The sequence below is a fragment of the Podarcis vaucheri genome, assembly GCF_965113315.1.
Source record: "Podarcis vaucheri genome assembly, chromosome: 3".
Lineage (NCBI taxonomy): Eukaryota > Metazoa > Chordata > Lepidosauria > Squamata > Lacertidae > Podarcis > Podarcis vaucheri.
This window is the reverse complement of record NC_138761.1, coordinates 21,613,273-21,628,125: the sequence shown is the minus strand read 5'-3', so window position 1 is coordinate 21,628,125 and position 14,853 is coordinate 21,613,273. Positions and strand designations below refer to the sequence as shown.

At 41.6% G+C, this 14,853-nt stretch overlaps 1 protein-coding gene across 1 annotated transcript in view; it reads left to right on the top strand.

Annotated features, from left to right (window-relative positions):
* PRKCE (protein kinase C epsilon) overlaps positions 1 to 14,853 on the top strand; it is a 315,220-nt gene that overhangs the window by 144,767 nt on the left and 155,600 nt on the right. The window contains exon 2 of the mRNA XM_082217524.1: positions 1,336 to 1,399. Coding sequence (XP_082073650.1) covers positions 1,336 to 1,399 — 64 coding nt within the window. The remainder of the gene's footprint in view (positions 1 to 1,335; positions 1,400 to 14,853) is intronic.

Sequence of the window (14,853 nt, the reverse complement as noted above, 5' to 3'; positions counted from 1 at the left end):
AAACAGTGTACTGCAGTCACACAATCAGTCAATCAGTAGCTGAACTGGGTTCCACAGTCACATACAAAAAAGAGCTGCAAAAACAGAAACGCAAAATAAATAGCAAAAACAGACAGGCCTCAGCGTAACACTCAAAACGGAAGTGTGGCACTCAGATCATCAGCATTACACTCAAATCGGAGCACATTCGGCTTCCGAAAACAGTTCGCAAACCGGAACAGTTACTTCCAGGTTTGCAGTGTTTGGGTTCCAAGTTGTTTGAGTACCAAGGCGTTTAACAATCAAGGTACCACTGTAATTCCTTCTGTTGCTCATAGCTCAAATCCTGCTTGCGAGTTCATCATACTATGTAATATTTCTTTAAGCAGTCCGGAAAAGGCATCCATTCTTCCATAAAACACTCATCTTTAGATTCTCTCAATTTTGCTCTTAATTTTGCCAGTTCTGCACACTCCATTATCTTGCTCATCTGTTCTTCTTTGGTGGGAACTTCTTCCACTTCTTAGCAGTAAAGAATCATAGCTGCTGTTGTTACTGCTGGATCACACTTCTGAGGGGAAACTTGCTTGCCTCCTGAGTGAAAAGCTGCGGACGTTTCAAATGCAGGCAGAGCGTTGTTCATTATGTGTATTATCCCAAAACCTTGACAGTAGATGCATGAATTGCTTGTACATCCACATTTTGCTGTTTCCAACACATGAAGACACTCTCGACAGTTTTCATAAATTCTTTTGGGAGCCAGTGTTGAAGCCAATGATGCTCTGAAGGCTGTAAACATCTGTTACATTTTAATTGTTTTACTACAGTCTTCCCTTGCTTAGTGCCTTCCAGATGTTTTAGACAACAACTTCCAGCATCCTTGAACATTGGCTATGTTGGCTGGAGATTATGGGAGTTGGAGTCCAAATCCTCTGGAAAGTATGAGATCGGGGAAGGCTGTTTGAAGATATTGTTCACTTGATAATTTATATTCCCCCCCCCACATGTGTTTACCTATCCCAAACATTTGGAATATGCAGAGTTGTGGATTCAAGAATCAGATAAAGTGTTGCCCTTACTTGTCTTCAGGTAATTAAGAAAGGGGACCCTGTGAGGTTGAAATCCAGCAGTGTAAACAAATGTTTATGAGGACCCTTCCTACTTAGATCTGAGGCTGGATTGAGATGGCACATCAGAATCTGATGGACTTTTTCAAGTCCTTAAAATCACTGGCTTCCATTGAGTATGCGGTACAAGGATTTGCAAGATGACGTTTAGTAATAAACAAACAAACACACCCAAGGAAACGTACACATGGGAATTCTAATAATGAATATTTGCTTTTTCCAACTGCAGATTGATTTGGAACCAGAAGGAAGAGTGTATGTCATCATAGATCTTTCAGGCTCATCAGGTGAAGGTAAGACTGTTGGGTTTTATCATATTCTGCCGTTAATAGCAGACTTATAGTACATTATTGGACACATGATTCAGGACTCCTTCCTCCAAAGATAAGCCTCTAGGTATATGTACCACAGGGAGCTTGAGAGAACCAGGTGCTCCCTGTGATGCGTACCTGTCTCAAACAAATATTTGTGACACCCACATGCTCTTTTAAGTGGTGATGCTGTGGAAATTCAAAATCTAAGGTTGCAATTAGGAGGTGTGTAATTCTCAAATGTATTATGAGTTCTGGCTTTGAGATGATGAAGTTTAGGATTTTTGTCATTAATCCAAACCAATTGATTACAAGTTAATTTATACTTTCTGTGCCTGCATGGTTGGCATGACTCAGCCACACTTTGCAGCTTGCGTGCATGCCCAGTATCTGTGAGTCTTTACTTTCCTGAAGGTAATTCAAATACTCTGATCCCAATGCACATTACGCGTGGAATGGTTTTATTGCACTGAATCTTCTGATGAACCCGAATTTTTGTTGGTGATGGTTGGGGTGCCTCTGCCCCCACCTGTTTCCACCTGCTTCATCTTGATCTACTGACAGATGAAGCAAAGCAGATTTCCTTTTGCCAGTGAGCAAAGACTTTGTCGTTCCAGCAAACCACCAGCTGGCTCACGTGACAGGGTCTTCTCTCTCTCTCTGTGTGTTGTATTTCATCCTCCTTGTTGTTCTTTTCAGTGGTTTTACGTGTTGCCAGTGCTGCTTTCAGTAGGGTTACTTACTTAACTTTAATTCATTAATTAAAGGGAGATCCAGGTATAAAATAAATCAGAGTGTCACTCAGAGTCTCTGGAAAACAAGTGGACCTTCGCCATATGGCTAAAACGCATTAAGGTTGGGGCCACTGATGCTCCCAAGGAGACAGCGTTTTCTACAATATGTGAACATGTAGGGGTCTGTGACACATCGACGATAAACAAGCCGTGGTTTTCTTTCTGTTGCAATTGGAAAGAACTTAATTTGTGCAGAGGTTAGGTATCTGCAACAGCAGGGGCGTGTGGAGATCCATCCAGTTTGTTGTGACTTCATATTTGTTAAATATGTCGTGACTGAGTATTTAAATACATGTGTGATATTTTATCGGTTGCCGTATATGTTAGAAAAAGAAAGCCTAAGGATTGTGTTATACAGGAGCTCTCAAAAAGAAACAATAAGAAAAGGAAAGAAAAGAGGAAATGTATTTTCATAGGTTATGTACCGTATACAGTGAAGGGGGAAAGTATTTGATCCCCTGCTAAATTTGCCCGTTTACCCTCTGATGAAGAAATGACCAGTCCATAATTCTAATGGTAGGTTTATTGTAGCTGTGAGAGACAGAATAATAAAAGAAAAACACCCAGAAGACAAAAGTCAGAGAATGATGTGAATTATAATGAGTGAAATGAATATTTGATCCCCCATCAACCAGCCAGATGTCAGGCTACCTGGTATCTTCACTGTATGTAACAAGCTGAGATTAGAAGCACCTGCTGTAAGGAAGAGGTCTTACCTGTAATCCCAGTTTGTTACAGTACCTGTACAAAAACACCTTCACAGTTTACAGTTACTATTATTCAGCCTGTTGCGCTTTGTGTATTGTGATAACTGCGTTTGCATAGCAAGGTATTGAATTTGTTTTGTATATGCTACCTTGGCATCCATTTGAAATGTAGGGTTTCCTAAAAATATACCAAACGACAATATCCATATTCTTCTGCATGTGGACAGCAAAAAGATTTCCAGTTTCTCCTCGTCTCTCCCCCCCCCCAACTTTTGTCCTGCTTGGTGCATTTTATATTCTGTTATTAAATGCCAATATGCAATGATGTGTGTTGAGGTGAAAGACTGAATTCTTTTACTATAAGCTTCTATATACCGCTTTTTATCATATTGAGCACAAAGCGGTGTGTTGAACACAAAGCAGCTAACTTTGTGGATGCAAAGCAGCATGGTGTGTCCTAAACAGTTTCGCCCTCTCCTTGTCTCTCAGCACCTGCCATCTGCGGCGGCTGTCCCACCCTGCCTAACGGTAGAGCCGGTCAGGCAGTATTCATTTATTAATTACAAGAATTTGAAAACAAAACAGAGCAGGGCTTATTAGATCTAGTAACACTCCTAGTCCTTGAGTGGGAAACTGAGCTGAGCTGGTAAACCTGGATTCCAAGGTTTGTTTAGCTAGCAATTATCTGTGTGGCCTTAGGAAAAAAGCCCCCGTCGACATCTGCTTCCAATCTGCGAAAAAGAATAATGACAGAGCCTGGTTGTGAAGTGGAGCGTTTTTTTAAAGAGAGAGAGAGAGAGGTATTTTGTATGCAGCTACTATATGGATGATTAATAATGTGCACTTGCCTTTGGAATACCTTATAAAGCCCTCTCCTGACATCCCTGGGTGCTTGCCGCATCCTCCATTGGTCAAGATGGCAAATGGCGAGAACTAAAGCAGTTCCAAAGGTAGCTAGCTGATGCATAGACGTCCTCGCTGTTTACTACCTTGGCATGATGAAGCGGCAAATCTATCAAGAAAGCAGGAACGAGAAAACAGGAGTATAGGAAACCATTCCAAGGGTTCCATTATCTCTTTTGGCAAGGCTGTCCCTCTTTTTGCTGCCTCTGAGCCCTGGTGTTAGCCTCCTGCTCCTATTTCATCTCACCCGTCTCCTCGTGGAAGCTGTTTTTTCCTCCGTGCCTGTATGCGTGCCCTGCTGACATTGGCTGGGCCCAGAGCAGCCTGCCTCATAATCTTCGACTCTGGTTATCACTGAGTCAGCAGTTTGGACGAGAAAGCATTTCTCTTTTCTCCTCTCTTTGATGGAAGACGATAGTCTTTCAGCAGCACGGCATTCCTTCTTCTTTTGGCTCCTTTGGACGTTGGCGGCTGCCCAAGACCACATTGATTTTTCCATAGTAAGCAGCCTTTTTCTCTTTGGTAAGCATTATTTCTAGAAAAGAGCATCCACAGGCTCGCTCCCCCCCCCCCCGTTTCTGCTCTTAGAGCAGTGCCCTTTGTGTATGAAACATACTCTGCGTGGTCCTCCTTGCAGTAGACGCATTGAAATTCATGGTTATAACTAAATTGGAGTAGACACGTTGAAATTAAAGGTCATAAGTAAGTTTGTCTACTATTTGTCTACTATTTATATTTATCTACTATATATTATATTATATTAGTCTACTATTTGCAACAGGTCTGCTCTGAGTCCTTTTGAATTCCCTCCCTTTGGATACAAGGCAGGCACCTACTGAAAGCCTTCCTCTTAAAGCAAGCTGTTTGATAATAATAATAATAATAATAATAATAATAATAATAATAATAATAATAGAATCATAGAGTTGGAATAGACAATAATAATAATAATAATAATAATAATAATAATAATAATAATAATAATAAATTTATTTATTTATATCCCGCCCTCCCCAGCCGAAGCCGGGCTCAGAGCGGCTAATAACAGTAAAATAATACAGCATTCTAAAATAAATTCATTATAAAATCAGTTCAAATCAAATTGATGGCAACCATTGGGCTAGAGTTCTGTGAAGAATGACCAAAGGAGGGGGTCAGGCTGTGCCTTGGCCAAAGGCCTGGTGGAGCAGCTCTGTCTTGCAGGCCCTGCGGAAAGATGTCAAGTCCTGCAGGGCCCTAGTCTCTTGTGACAGAGTGTTCCACCAGATCGGAGCCACAGCCGAAAAAGCTCTGGCTCTGGTTGAGGCCAGCCTAACATCCCTGAGGCCCGGGATCTCCAAGATGTTTTTGTTTGAAGACCATAAGGTCCTCTGTGGGACATACCAGGAGAGGCAGTCCTGAGATCTTTCCCAGTCTGCATTCGTATTTGAATTGTTTAAAATATGTTTTCTATTGGTTCCTCAGTTGTTGTTTGCTACCTTTTGCTCCTTGGTGGTGGTGATGGTGGTAGGTAGGATGGAATATAAATTTAATTAATATATAAGAAAATAAAATAAGGCAGCTCCATATAACGACATGCATCTGGACTGAAGATGCTCTCTGATATTGCTTAGCAAGGCGAATGTCACATGGAAGATGGCGCAAGCTTGTTTTTCTCATCAGCACCCAGCCATCGCTCCTGATGAGTGTCTAACCAGTTCCTGACATTACTGTACAAAAATCCAGCCTTTCTGGGATTAAATCAGTAAAATTAATAAAATAACAACAACTGGAAATCAAACCAGAATTATCTTTATTAAATACATTCCCAAGACAACAATCTGGATTTACATAATAAATAATTAAGACAAGAGGTGAGACGGAACATAACCAGACACTGGGAAGACATTTCTGGCAGAAAGATGGACAATTGGTTCAAAACAGTTTGGAAAACAGCCCTCCTTGAGAGATTAACAAATAAACTGCACTTGACACATGGGCCGATCAAGAAAGATGACTTTACCCCGGTGTGGTTTAATTTCATAGCATATGCCAGTATTCCAGAAAATGGGCAATCCCCCCATCAGCATTTGGCTCAATCTGGTTGATATAAATGTAAATTTAAACGTAAATTATTATCTTTGCTTTGAAGCCCACCTCCCACATTCATCAATATATGAACACCTTATATTGTTTCATTGGTAACATAAGAGGGGGAAAAGAACTATTTACTTAATCTAAGCACAAGGGCTCCTGATTAGGCGTTTAGCTGTGCACTGTTGAATGTTATCTGTTAACTCTTCTATCCTGCTTCCACTCTGTTTCTGTATTTGTTTAAACCACTTCACGAACCAAGAACTTATACATTGACCTCTAATAATAAACCATATGCTGTAGATAGCACTGCAAACTTATTATGCTATTTTTTGTGATATGCAAATAATGTGAGAAGACTTGGGTCTGTTTATCTGTATTGTTGATTATTCCTATTATCCTTGTTTAGACAACCCAATAAAAAGTGGCTTTTCTCAAAGTTCTTACCTCCTCTACACCTCCTTTAGGAAGGAGTTTGTCTCTGACTGCAAGTTCATGCTGTGTATGGCAACACTCTCTAATAATTCATAAGTAGCTTTTGCAGCTACAACCTGCTTGTCTGTTTCCCTGGAAAAGTGCACTTGATGCAAACTTTACACCAGCAGGTGACTCATTCCTTTTGTTGGGGGGTGGGGGTGGGAGGCGCCATAATGTTCTTCCATGTTTGGTCGAAAGGCTAGAGAATGATTCACAGTTGCATCCTCCTTCTCCATATTTCCTTTTGCCATGTCTCCTGGATCCACGAAGTCGTTTTTGCATCAAGGCAAGGTGATTAATTATGTTTGTCTGGTTGCCTGCACTTAACTGAAAATACAGGTTTGGATTTCGGCACAGGAGTGGGAAGATTAAGCTTCAGCAAAATATCACAGCTCATGCATGTAGGTGGGATACGTGTGTGTCACCAGGAGCAGCACATTGAAATCTTTTGGTTTCCAAGTGAAGTTACTGTATTTACTCTTATCTAATGCGCCATCGTATCTAATGCACACCCTGATTTTCACGTCGTGATTTGGCCAGAAAAGGTGCACATTACATTCGAGTAAATATGGTAACTCTTTATTGGAAGAAATGAGGCTGCTCAGTAGTACCAGGACTACTGAGCACAGCAACACTTCCCAGCAGGTCTTGCCCCTATGAGGCAGTTGTGGGGCCTCTCCCCAGCTGCCTAAGCCTCCCCTTCTCCTGGGCCCTTCCCAAGCAATCTGAGACTCCACCGGCACACTTGTCTTTCCTCTTCCCTCTTCATACCTCTTCTGGTTCTGGGAGACTGTGGGAGAAGCAAACTTGTGGTATAAAATTTCTCATCAAGACAATGGAAGGGGGATCCTGTAGTGTTAAGAGTGATGTTACCCACACGTTTGTGCGATCAGAACAAAATGATAATTTGCACTAGGCTGATACAAACGTGGGCAATCCTAGAAATAGCCCCCAAGTGTGGTTGTGTAGTGGGTCCAGCTTTTGTGATCATGTGCACCCACCTATCCCCATGAGAAATGTAATGTAACCAAAGCATATATGGATACAGCTTGCACATTACACTCTTCCTGTTCTTTTCTGGAATAGAAACAAGGAGGCTGCCTTAAGCCATGCCAGACTCTGTGTTCATTTAGCCCAGTATGGTCTATTCTGACGGGCAGTGACTCTCCAAATGCAGCTCTTTCTCACCACCTGCTACCTGATCTCCCCCCCCCTTTTCTTCTTCTTTTAACCTGGAGTTTCCAGGGGTTGCATTTGGGACCTTCTTTCCTCCCTGATATGAGAAATGGTCCCTCATAATACAATATCTTTATGCAGTTGTCAGTGTGTGTGTGTATATATAAATTTTAATGTGCATTTTGTTCAGTGACTGTAACCTTCTTGGTAGGCTCCACAATAATTTTGCTGGCACCAAATGAGACTTTCCGTGATCTGAATACTGTTATAAACTGGCCAGCTGCCTTTGACTTAGGCAGCCTGGAGGTATAGTTGTATGAATGGCTCCATCTGTCTGTATTCTCATCAGGCTATTTCTCTGGCCCTTCTCCAGTAGCCATTGCCATTTCCACTCATGACCCACAGAAAATTAATCAGATTTCCCCATCTGAGCTCAGTGCTAGGATTCTTTGAGTCTGAAAATGTAGCAGAGTAGTATATCCAGATTTCAAAATTTGGATCTAAGATGCAAATATCTATTGCAGATTTGCCTGCCTAGCCAGCACACAGTGCAACAAGCCAGTCTCTTGGTGCCCTCCAAGTCATGTGGACTACAACTCCCATCATCCCTGACAACTGATCTTGGTGGTTGGGGCTGATGAGAGCTGTAGTCTAACAACATTTGGAAAGTGCCACGTTGCCTAGCCTTCTCCCTGATATACTTGCTTTTCCATACCTAGAGATAGATTTCATTACATGGAAGAGCATTTCAACACATGCACTTTCTACCATGAAGTTACGGTGCATTCCAGAAAGCATTATTTCATCATTAGGATTGTAGGGTTGGAAGGGACCCTGAGGGTCATCTAGTCAAAGGGACAGCAATGCAAGAATCTTAACTAGATCATACAAGACAGATGGCCATCCAGCCTCTGCTTAAAAATCTCCAAGGAAAGAGAGTCCACCACATCTCCTGGGAGTCTGTCCGCTGTTGAACAGTTCTTGCTGTCAGAATGTTCTTCCTGATGTTTAGACAGAATCACCTTTCTTGTAAGTTGAAGCCATCGGTTCGAGTCCTACCCTCCAGAGCAGGAGAAAACAAGCTCTTGATCATTTTGGTCGCCCTCGTCTTCACATGTTCCAGCTTGTCAATATTGTTCCTAAATTGTGGTGCCCAGAACTTGACAGGTGGGGTCTGACCAAAGGCATAAAAGAATGGTACTATTATAAGCCAAATGGGGACCATGTAGGACCAAGACAGCCAAATGAGGACACAGTTCACTGCCATCAATTGTTCAGTATCACATTTGTAAGTGTGTGTTCCAGAAGTTCTTTATGGGTTTGTGTGTATTTTATACAGACACAGGTTGTTCTGTCCCAACTGCTTTCATTTTATCATGGTTGACCTGACAACCCTTTATTATTGTGGATTGATTGGTTGTTCCCAAGTAGACCATCTAATCCTGTTTATACCAGCTTTCCACAGAAAGATAAAAAAATCTCCCTCTGGACTTGTTTTCTGCTTACAGTGGTGCCCCGCAAGACGAATGCCTTGCAAGATGGAAAACCCGCTAGACGAAAGGGTTTTCCGTTTTTCAATGCGCTTCGCAGGACGAATTTCCCTATGGGCTTGCTTCGCAAGACGAAAATGTCTTGTGAGTCTTGAGATTTTTTTTCGCTCCCCCCTTTTTCTAAGCCGCTAAGCCTTTAATAGCCGCTAAACCGCTAATAGCGCTAAGCCGCTAATAGGGTTAGAATCATAGAATCATAGAGTTGGAAGAGACCACAAGGGCCATCGAGTCCAACCCCCTGCCAAGCAGGAAACACCATCAGAGCACTCCTGACATATGGTTGTCAAGCCTCTGCTTAAAGACCTCCAAAGAAGGAGACTCCACCACACTCCTTGGCAGCAAATTCCACAAGAATTTGCAAGACAAAATTCGCAAGACGAAAAAACCGCTAGACGAAGATACTCGCGGAACGGATTAATTCCGTCTTGCGAGGCACCACTGTATCTGAGTTGCAGCCTAGAAGGTCTGGCCTTGGATTATATTTTCACCTAATCCATACCATCTCTTTTGTTTCCTGCCAGATCCAAACATCCATTAATCCTTCCATATCGAAGGATTTGATCATCTTCATCTATAAGTTGTTTGTTTTTTAAGTTGTAGTCCACTTACTAAAGTTTCTGATTGGCAGGGGAGTGTGAATTGGTATGAATGTTAGGTGGTATGAAAGAAATGAGTGCCCACAAGGCAAATATTTCAAAACCAGTTGTGGGCTTCCTGTCCTATTGGTGCTTGAGGCTCCCAGGGGAAGCAGGCAGAGTGCAGGTCAAGCAGGGAACATTCAGCACCCTGGACAGCTCAGAGAGGTCCTGCCAAGAGGAGTTGTCTCTGAAGGGAGCTAGAGCCAATTGAAACTTCGTGTGGGTTGACCCAGGTGTGGGTCACCTCCCTGGAAGTGCTGGCAGGCGAGTTGAAGGGCCCTCATTTTGTAGCCTTTGATTTCTACAAGGCTCGGGGAGGCAGAGGTATTGCTGGGAACTTTTTCTTTCAGTCAGAGGATGGTGGCAGGGCTGTGTTCTCTGGCCAGCAGGGCCCTGAATAAAATATTGGTGGTTTTCCCTGCAAGGAAACAGCCTGGACCTTGGCCTCATCTGCATCTTTAGCTGGGTACTGCTTCTTGCAAACAAATGAAACAAAACTCATTTTATTTCTTATTTTTTTATCATACAAAGCAGGAGTTGTGCAAACACTGGGTGGTTTAATTTAATTCAGACACATCTGGAGGGAAGGTGGGAAAAAAGACAGAAGTGCAAAAAGAATGCAGAGGCATAACACCACCAGTTAAAAATACAAAACACATTCCTGTAGGTGAGTGATCATAAACAAGCGGATTTGACAAGGATGTTAGGGGATCAGCCAGTTGAAAGTTAAGCATTTTTAAAAGTCTGCTCATTTTCTGATGGGAGAGATTTAAGCAAGCGCTTATCAGCTCTATTGTTAAAATAAGTGAGTTTGAAAGCACAACACAGAGTTGCGATGGGAGAGAAAGAGGTGCATGTTAGATTGATGTTGGACTGAATATAAGGGGTTATCAGCTGTAATGATTAAGATAACTGGGGGGAAAAGAAGAAAGAAAGGTGTAAAATTAAGTGAAAATTGAGGGCGAGGATTTGCTGAATGAATAATTTGAATTGGAATACAAAAAGGGGAGGTATGAGGAGGTCCGAGAAATAAGTTAAAGGAAAATAAGCGAATTGAAATTATATGTTTTTAATTTTTGTTTTTTGTCTTTTTTGTATAAATTTTGAAAGCTTAATAAATATATTTTTTTAAAAAAAGAGAAAGAGGTGCATGCATTTCTCTTCTGTCATAACTTTTCAGTGCTTTCAAGCCTGTTTTGTAAATTAAAATTTGCGGTGCCATTTCTCCAGTTGCCAAGGGAGCTCCCATTAAATGGTGTCTGGGCAGTTGGGAAGGGATTGTTTTAGCAGTTGTAGCAGCATTGACTCCCTTGTCCTTTTTTTTTAATGTTGTGCTTTTTGCATGTAGGGTTTGCTTCTGCCACACACAGATGGACAGCCTATATTTCTCCTACCTATATTTTCCTTCCCGCCAAATGCCCTGGATGCAGTGTTGGAAGGGGGATTTTGGAAATAGCAGCTGCCGCAAAAATCGCAGCATCCCCCAGCGGCAGAATGCATTGGTTTTAGTAAGGATGTGGTGATGGCTTTCTTTTTAAAGGGGTAGGCTTCAAATGCAACCCCCCCCCCAACTCAAAGAGGCTGCTTCCTTTCTGAGTCAGGGCCAGAGCCCTTTAGAGGCAAGTGAATAATTGGCACACACACACACACAGAGAGAGAGAGAGAGAGAGAGAGAGAGAGAGCAAGTGAGAGAGAGCTCTTTTGTGCAATAATAATAATAATCATAATAATAATAATAATAATAATAACAACTTTACTTATACCCCGCCCTCCCCAGGGCGGCTAACACGAAATATAAAACAATTGACTAAAATACAGCTTAAAAAACAAGATTAAAATACAACATTAAAACATTAAAATGCAGCCTCATTTCAGTGGAAACTCAATCAAAAACTTTTTTGGGGATAAAAACGTCAAGTCTTCACTGTCTCTGATGAAGACTGTCTCTTTTTCTGCTATGCCCGTTTTGAGCTGGACTTGATTCAATTCCTTAAAAAAAAAATTAAAAAAAAATTTGGTTATTTAATCGAGTTGTCCACATCGTGAAACTCTAAAAATTGGGCTATTATGCTGTCCACACTGGCATCTCATCAAAATAAAAAATGCCTGCTCTTCAGTGGTGGAGGATTCCCATCTTAAGTAGGAGAGCTAATTTAAGTTTTTTCAAGTATTTGACTGGAACGCTCAAAACCCAACCAAAATTAGTTTTGCAGTGAGCAGGACAAGATGCGCATACAAGTTGCATTACAGGGGATTGGGCTAGATGATGCTTGAGGCCACCTACGATTCTCTGATTCTAGTTATTGGGGACGGGGGGAGAAATTAGACCAATGTGCCCATCAGTATACTAGGCAATGAGTCAGACCAGGCATCGGCAAACTCGTCCCTCCAGATGTTTTGGGACTACAACTCCCACCATCCCTAGCTAACAGGACCAGTGGTCAGGGATGATGGGAGTTGTAGTCCCAAAACATCTGGAGGGCCGAGTTTGCCTATGCCTGAGACAGACCATTGGTCCATCTAGCTCAGTGGTTCTCAACCTGTGGGTTCCCAGATGTTGTTGGACTACAACTCCCATCATCCCTAAGCTCTGGTCTTGCTAGCTAGGGGTGATGGGAGTTGTAGTTCAATAACATCTGGGGACCTACAGGTTGAGAAAGGCTGATTTTGCTCAATATTGTCTACTCTGCCTGGCAGTGGCTCTCCTGGGCTTCAGGCGGGGTCTCTCCCAGCCCTACCCGCAGATGTTATGGACATTTTCCATGAAAAGCAGTTTTTTAAAGAACTCAGCTTATTGTTTATCTTTCTTGCTCACCGTAAGGTTCCAGTTGAAGCAATAAGATATACAATTGCAAAATAAATAAAACAGCCATAAAATAAGAAAGTGAAACTAATTAAAAACAATTACACACATATAACAAGAGTTACAAAAAATCTAAAAGCAAGAATGTTACTTGCCCCAAAGTGGAAAGAAACAGAAGTCCCAGAAAAAGAAGAATGGATACAAAAATGTATGGAATATGCAGAAATGACGAAACTTACCGGGAGAATAAGAAATCAAGGTAACAAACGTTTTATAAAAGAATGGAAATGGTTTATTGAATATTTACAGATAATTTGTAAACAGATAAAAACATTAGCAGGATTAATGTAATGACCAGCAATTTTATAAGAGTATATATTTACAGCAGATAAATAAATGAGCAAGTTAAATGAACTTGGATATGCAGAAGACTCTAAAAAATTAATTTAAGGAACCGCAGAAAGAGGGGGAAGGAAGTCAAAATTTCGAAACGTTAAATTGATTGTAAAACTAACGAAATGTATAAATTTGAAAAACAAAAATAAAAAATCTAAAAGCAGCCAAAAGCCCATAAAACAAATACATGTAAAGCCATCATCATTAAAACACTGACAATTTTTTTTGTAAATCTTTAAAAACCTGTATAGGTAACCAAATTTTGTGTCTGTGTAGGCTTGCTGTTATGATGATGCTTTTAAAAATTGCAGCATAATCTGATACATATTTATTCAGAAATAAGCTTTGCTGTGGTCTAGTAAGTGTGTGTAAACTTCCTCTTTTTTTGGCAGATCAATTTCTGGGATGGCTCAGGAACAATAATAATATAACTTTGTGGTGTTGTGGTTAGAATTTTGGACTAGTACAAGTGAATTCAGGGCTCAGATGCCGAACTCAGCTGCAATCTCACTGGATGACCTTGGGCCAGTCATTATGTCTCTGCCTAGCCCACCTCACAGGGTTGTGGTGGTGACAAAATGGAGATGGGCAAGGGGAGAGCCACCTATATTGCCTTGAGCTTCTTGTAGGAAAAAGTGGGCTACAAATGTAGGAAATAAACACAATACATACATTTCTTGTGGTGGAATTGTCTCAGAAATGTAGCTTCTTTTGCCCATGTGATGGGTTTCCCTCTAGCCCGAGCGTTGCTTTGTGGTTTTTGGACCATTTTATTAGATTCCAGTAACAATTAAAACAATTTAACCCGTAACGACAGATAACTCTAACCCTCAGAAAGTCTTAGCACAGGTAAGCCTTTAAAAGGCTTTTGGCCGCCTTCCTTATTATTTTCCATTCAGCTGTGGCAGAGAGCAGCCTTTGTTTGCAAAATCTGGAATGAATTAGTGTGCTGTGATTACTTGCAGGCCTCCAGCTTAACGAAGAAAAATAAGGTTCAGGGCAATATACCCATGCAATATTGCAATAAAACACAGGTGGTTTCCATTTTCTTATCCGTCCCCAATTCCCTTTGCTATGGGAGATAATGGCAGAGCTCAAGAGTAATTGCAACAAGAGCAACAAGAGCAAGACCTTGGCTGCTCCAATTTCTTACCATTACCTTTTAATGGCCAAGGTCTACTTGCAGCAGGAATCCGTCGGATGGATGGCTCGTGGGCTTCTGTTTCCTGTTTTATAGATGGAAACATATTGATTGCAATGCCAAGCAAGTATGATTTATTTTGAATCATTGAGACAAATCATATAATGAGTCCACTTGGTAAACTAAAATGAGCTTGACTGAAACTCGCTTTTATGCTAAGCTGGAACATTAGTCCATCTAACCCAGTCTGGTCTGGCCTGGCTCTCAGTTGGACTGCAAGGATCTTTCTCAGCCTGGCTACTTTGAGTTCCCCAGTGGTGGAAAACCTCTTCTTTTTGAGGGCTGCCTGTCAGGGCCAGAGGTGATAGATCCAGTGGCAATGCAGCTCTTCTGATAAAGTGGGATCTGTGACTCAGGAAAGCTTATGCCATGATAAACATGTGCAAGTCAGGCTCCAATAATTGGCATTGCCGTCTAGCAAGCATGACAACTGTGCAGCCTCTTCCAGCTTTGAAGCTACAGAGATGGGCAGATTTCCTCCTAAAAGGATATAGAGATTCCCACCTCCACAGTTGGGGATGATGCCTGTGGATTGTTTGGCTAAGGCTAGCATTGAAGACAGCAGTCACGAAATTAAAAGACGCCTGCTTCTTGGGAGAAAAGCAATGACAAACCTAGACAGCATCTTAAAAAGCAGAGACAATCACCTTGCCAACAAAGGTCTGTATAGTTAAAGCCATGGTTTTCCCAGTAGTGATGTATGGAAGTGAAAGCTGGA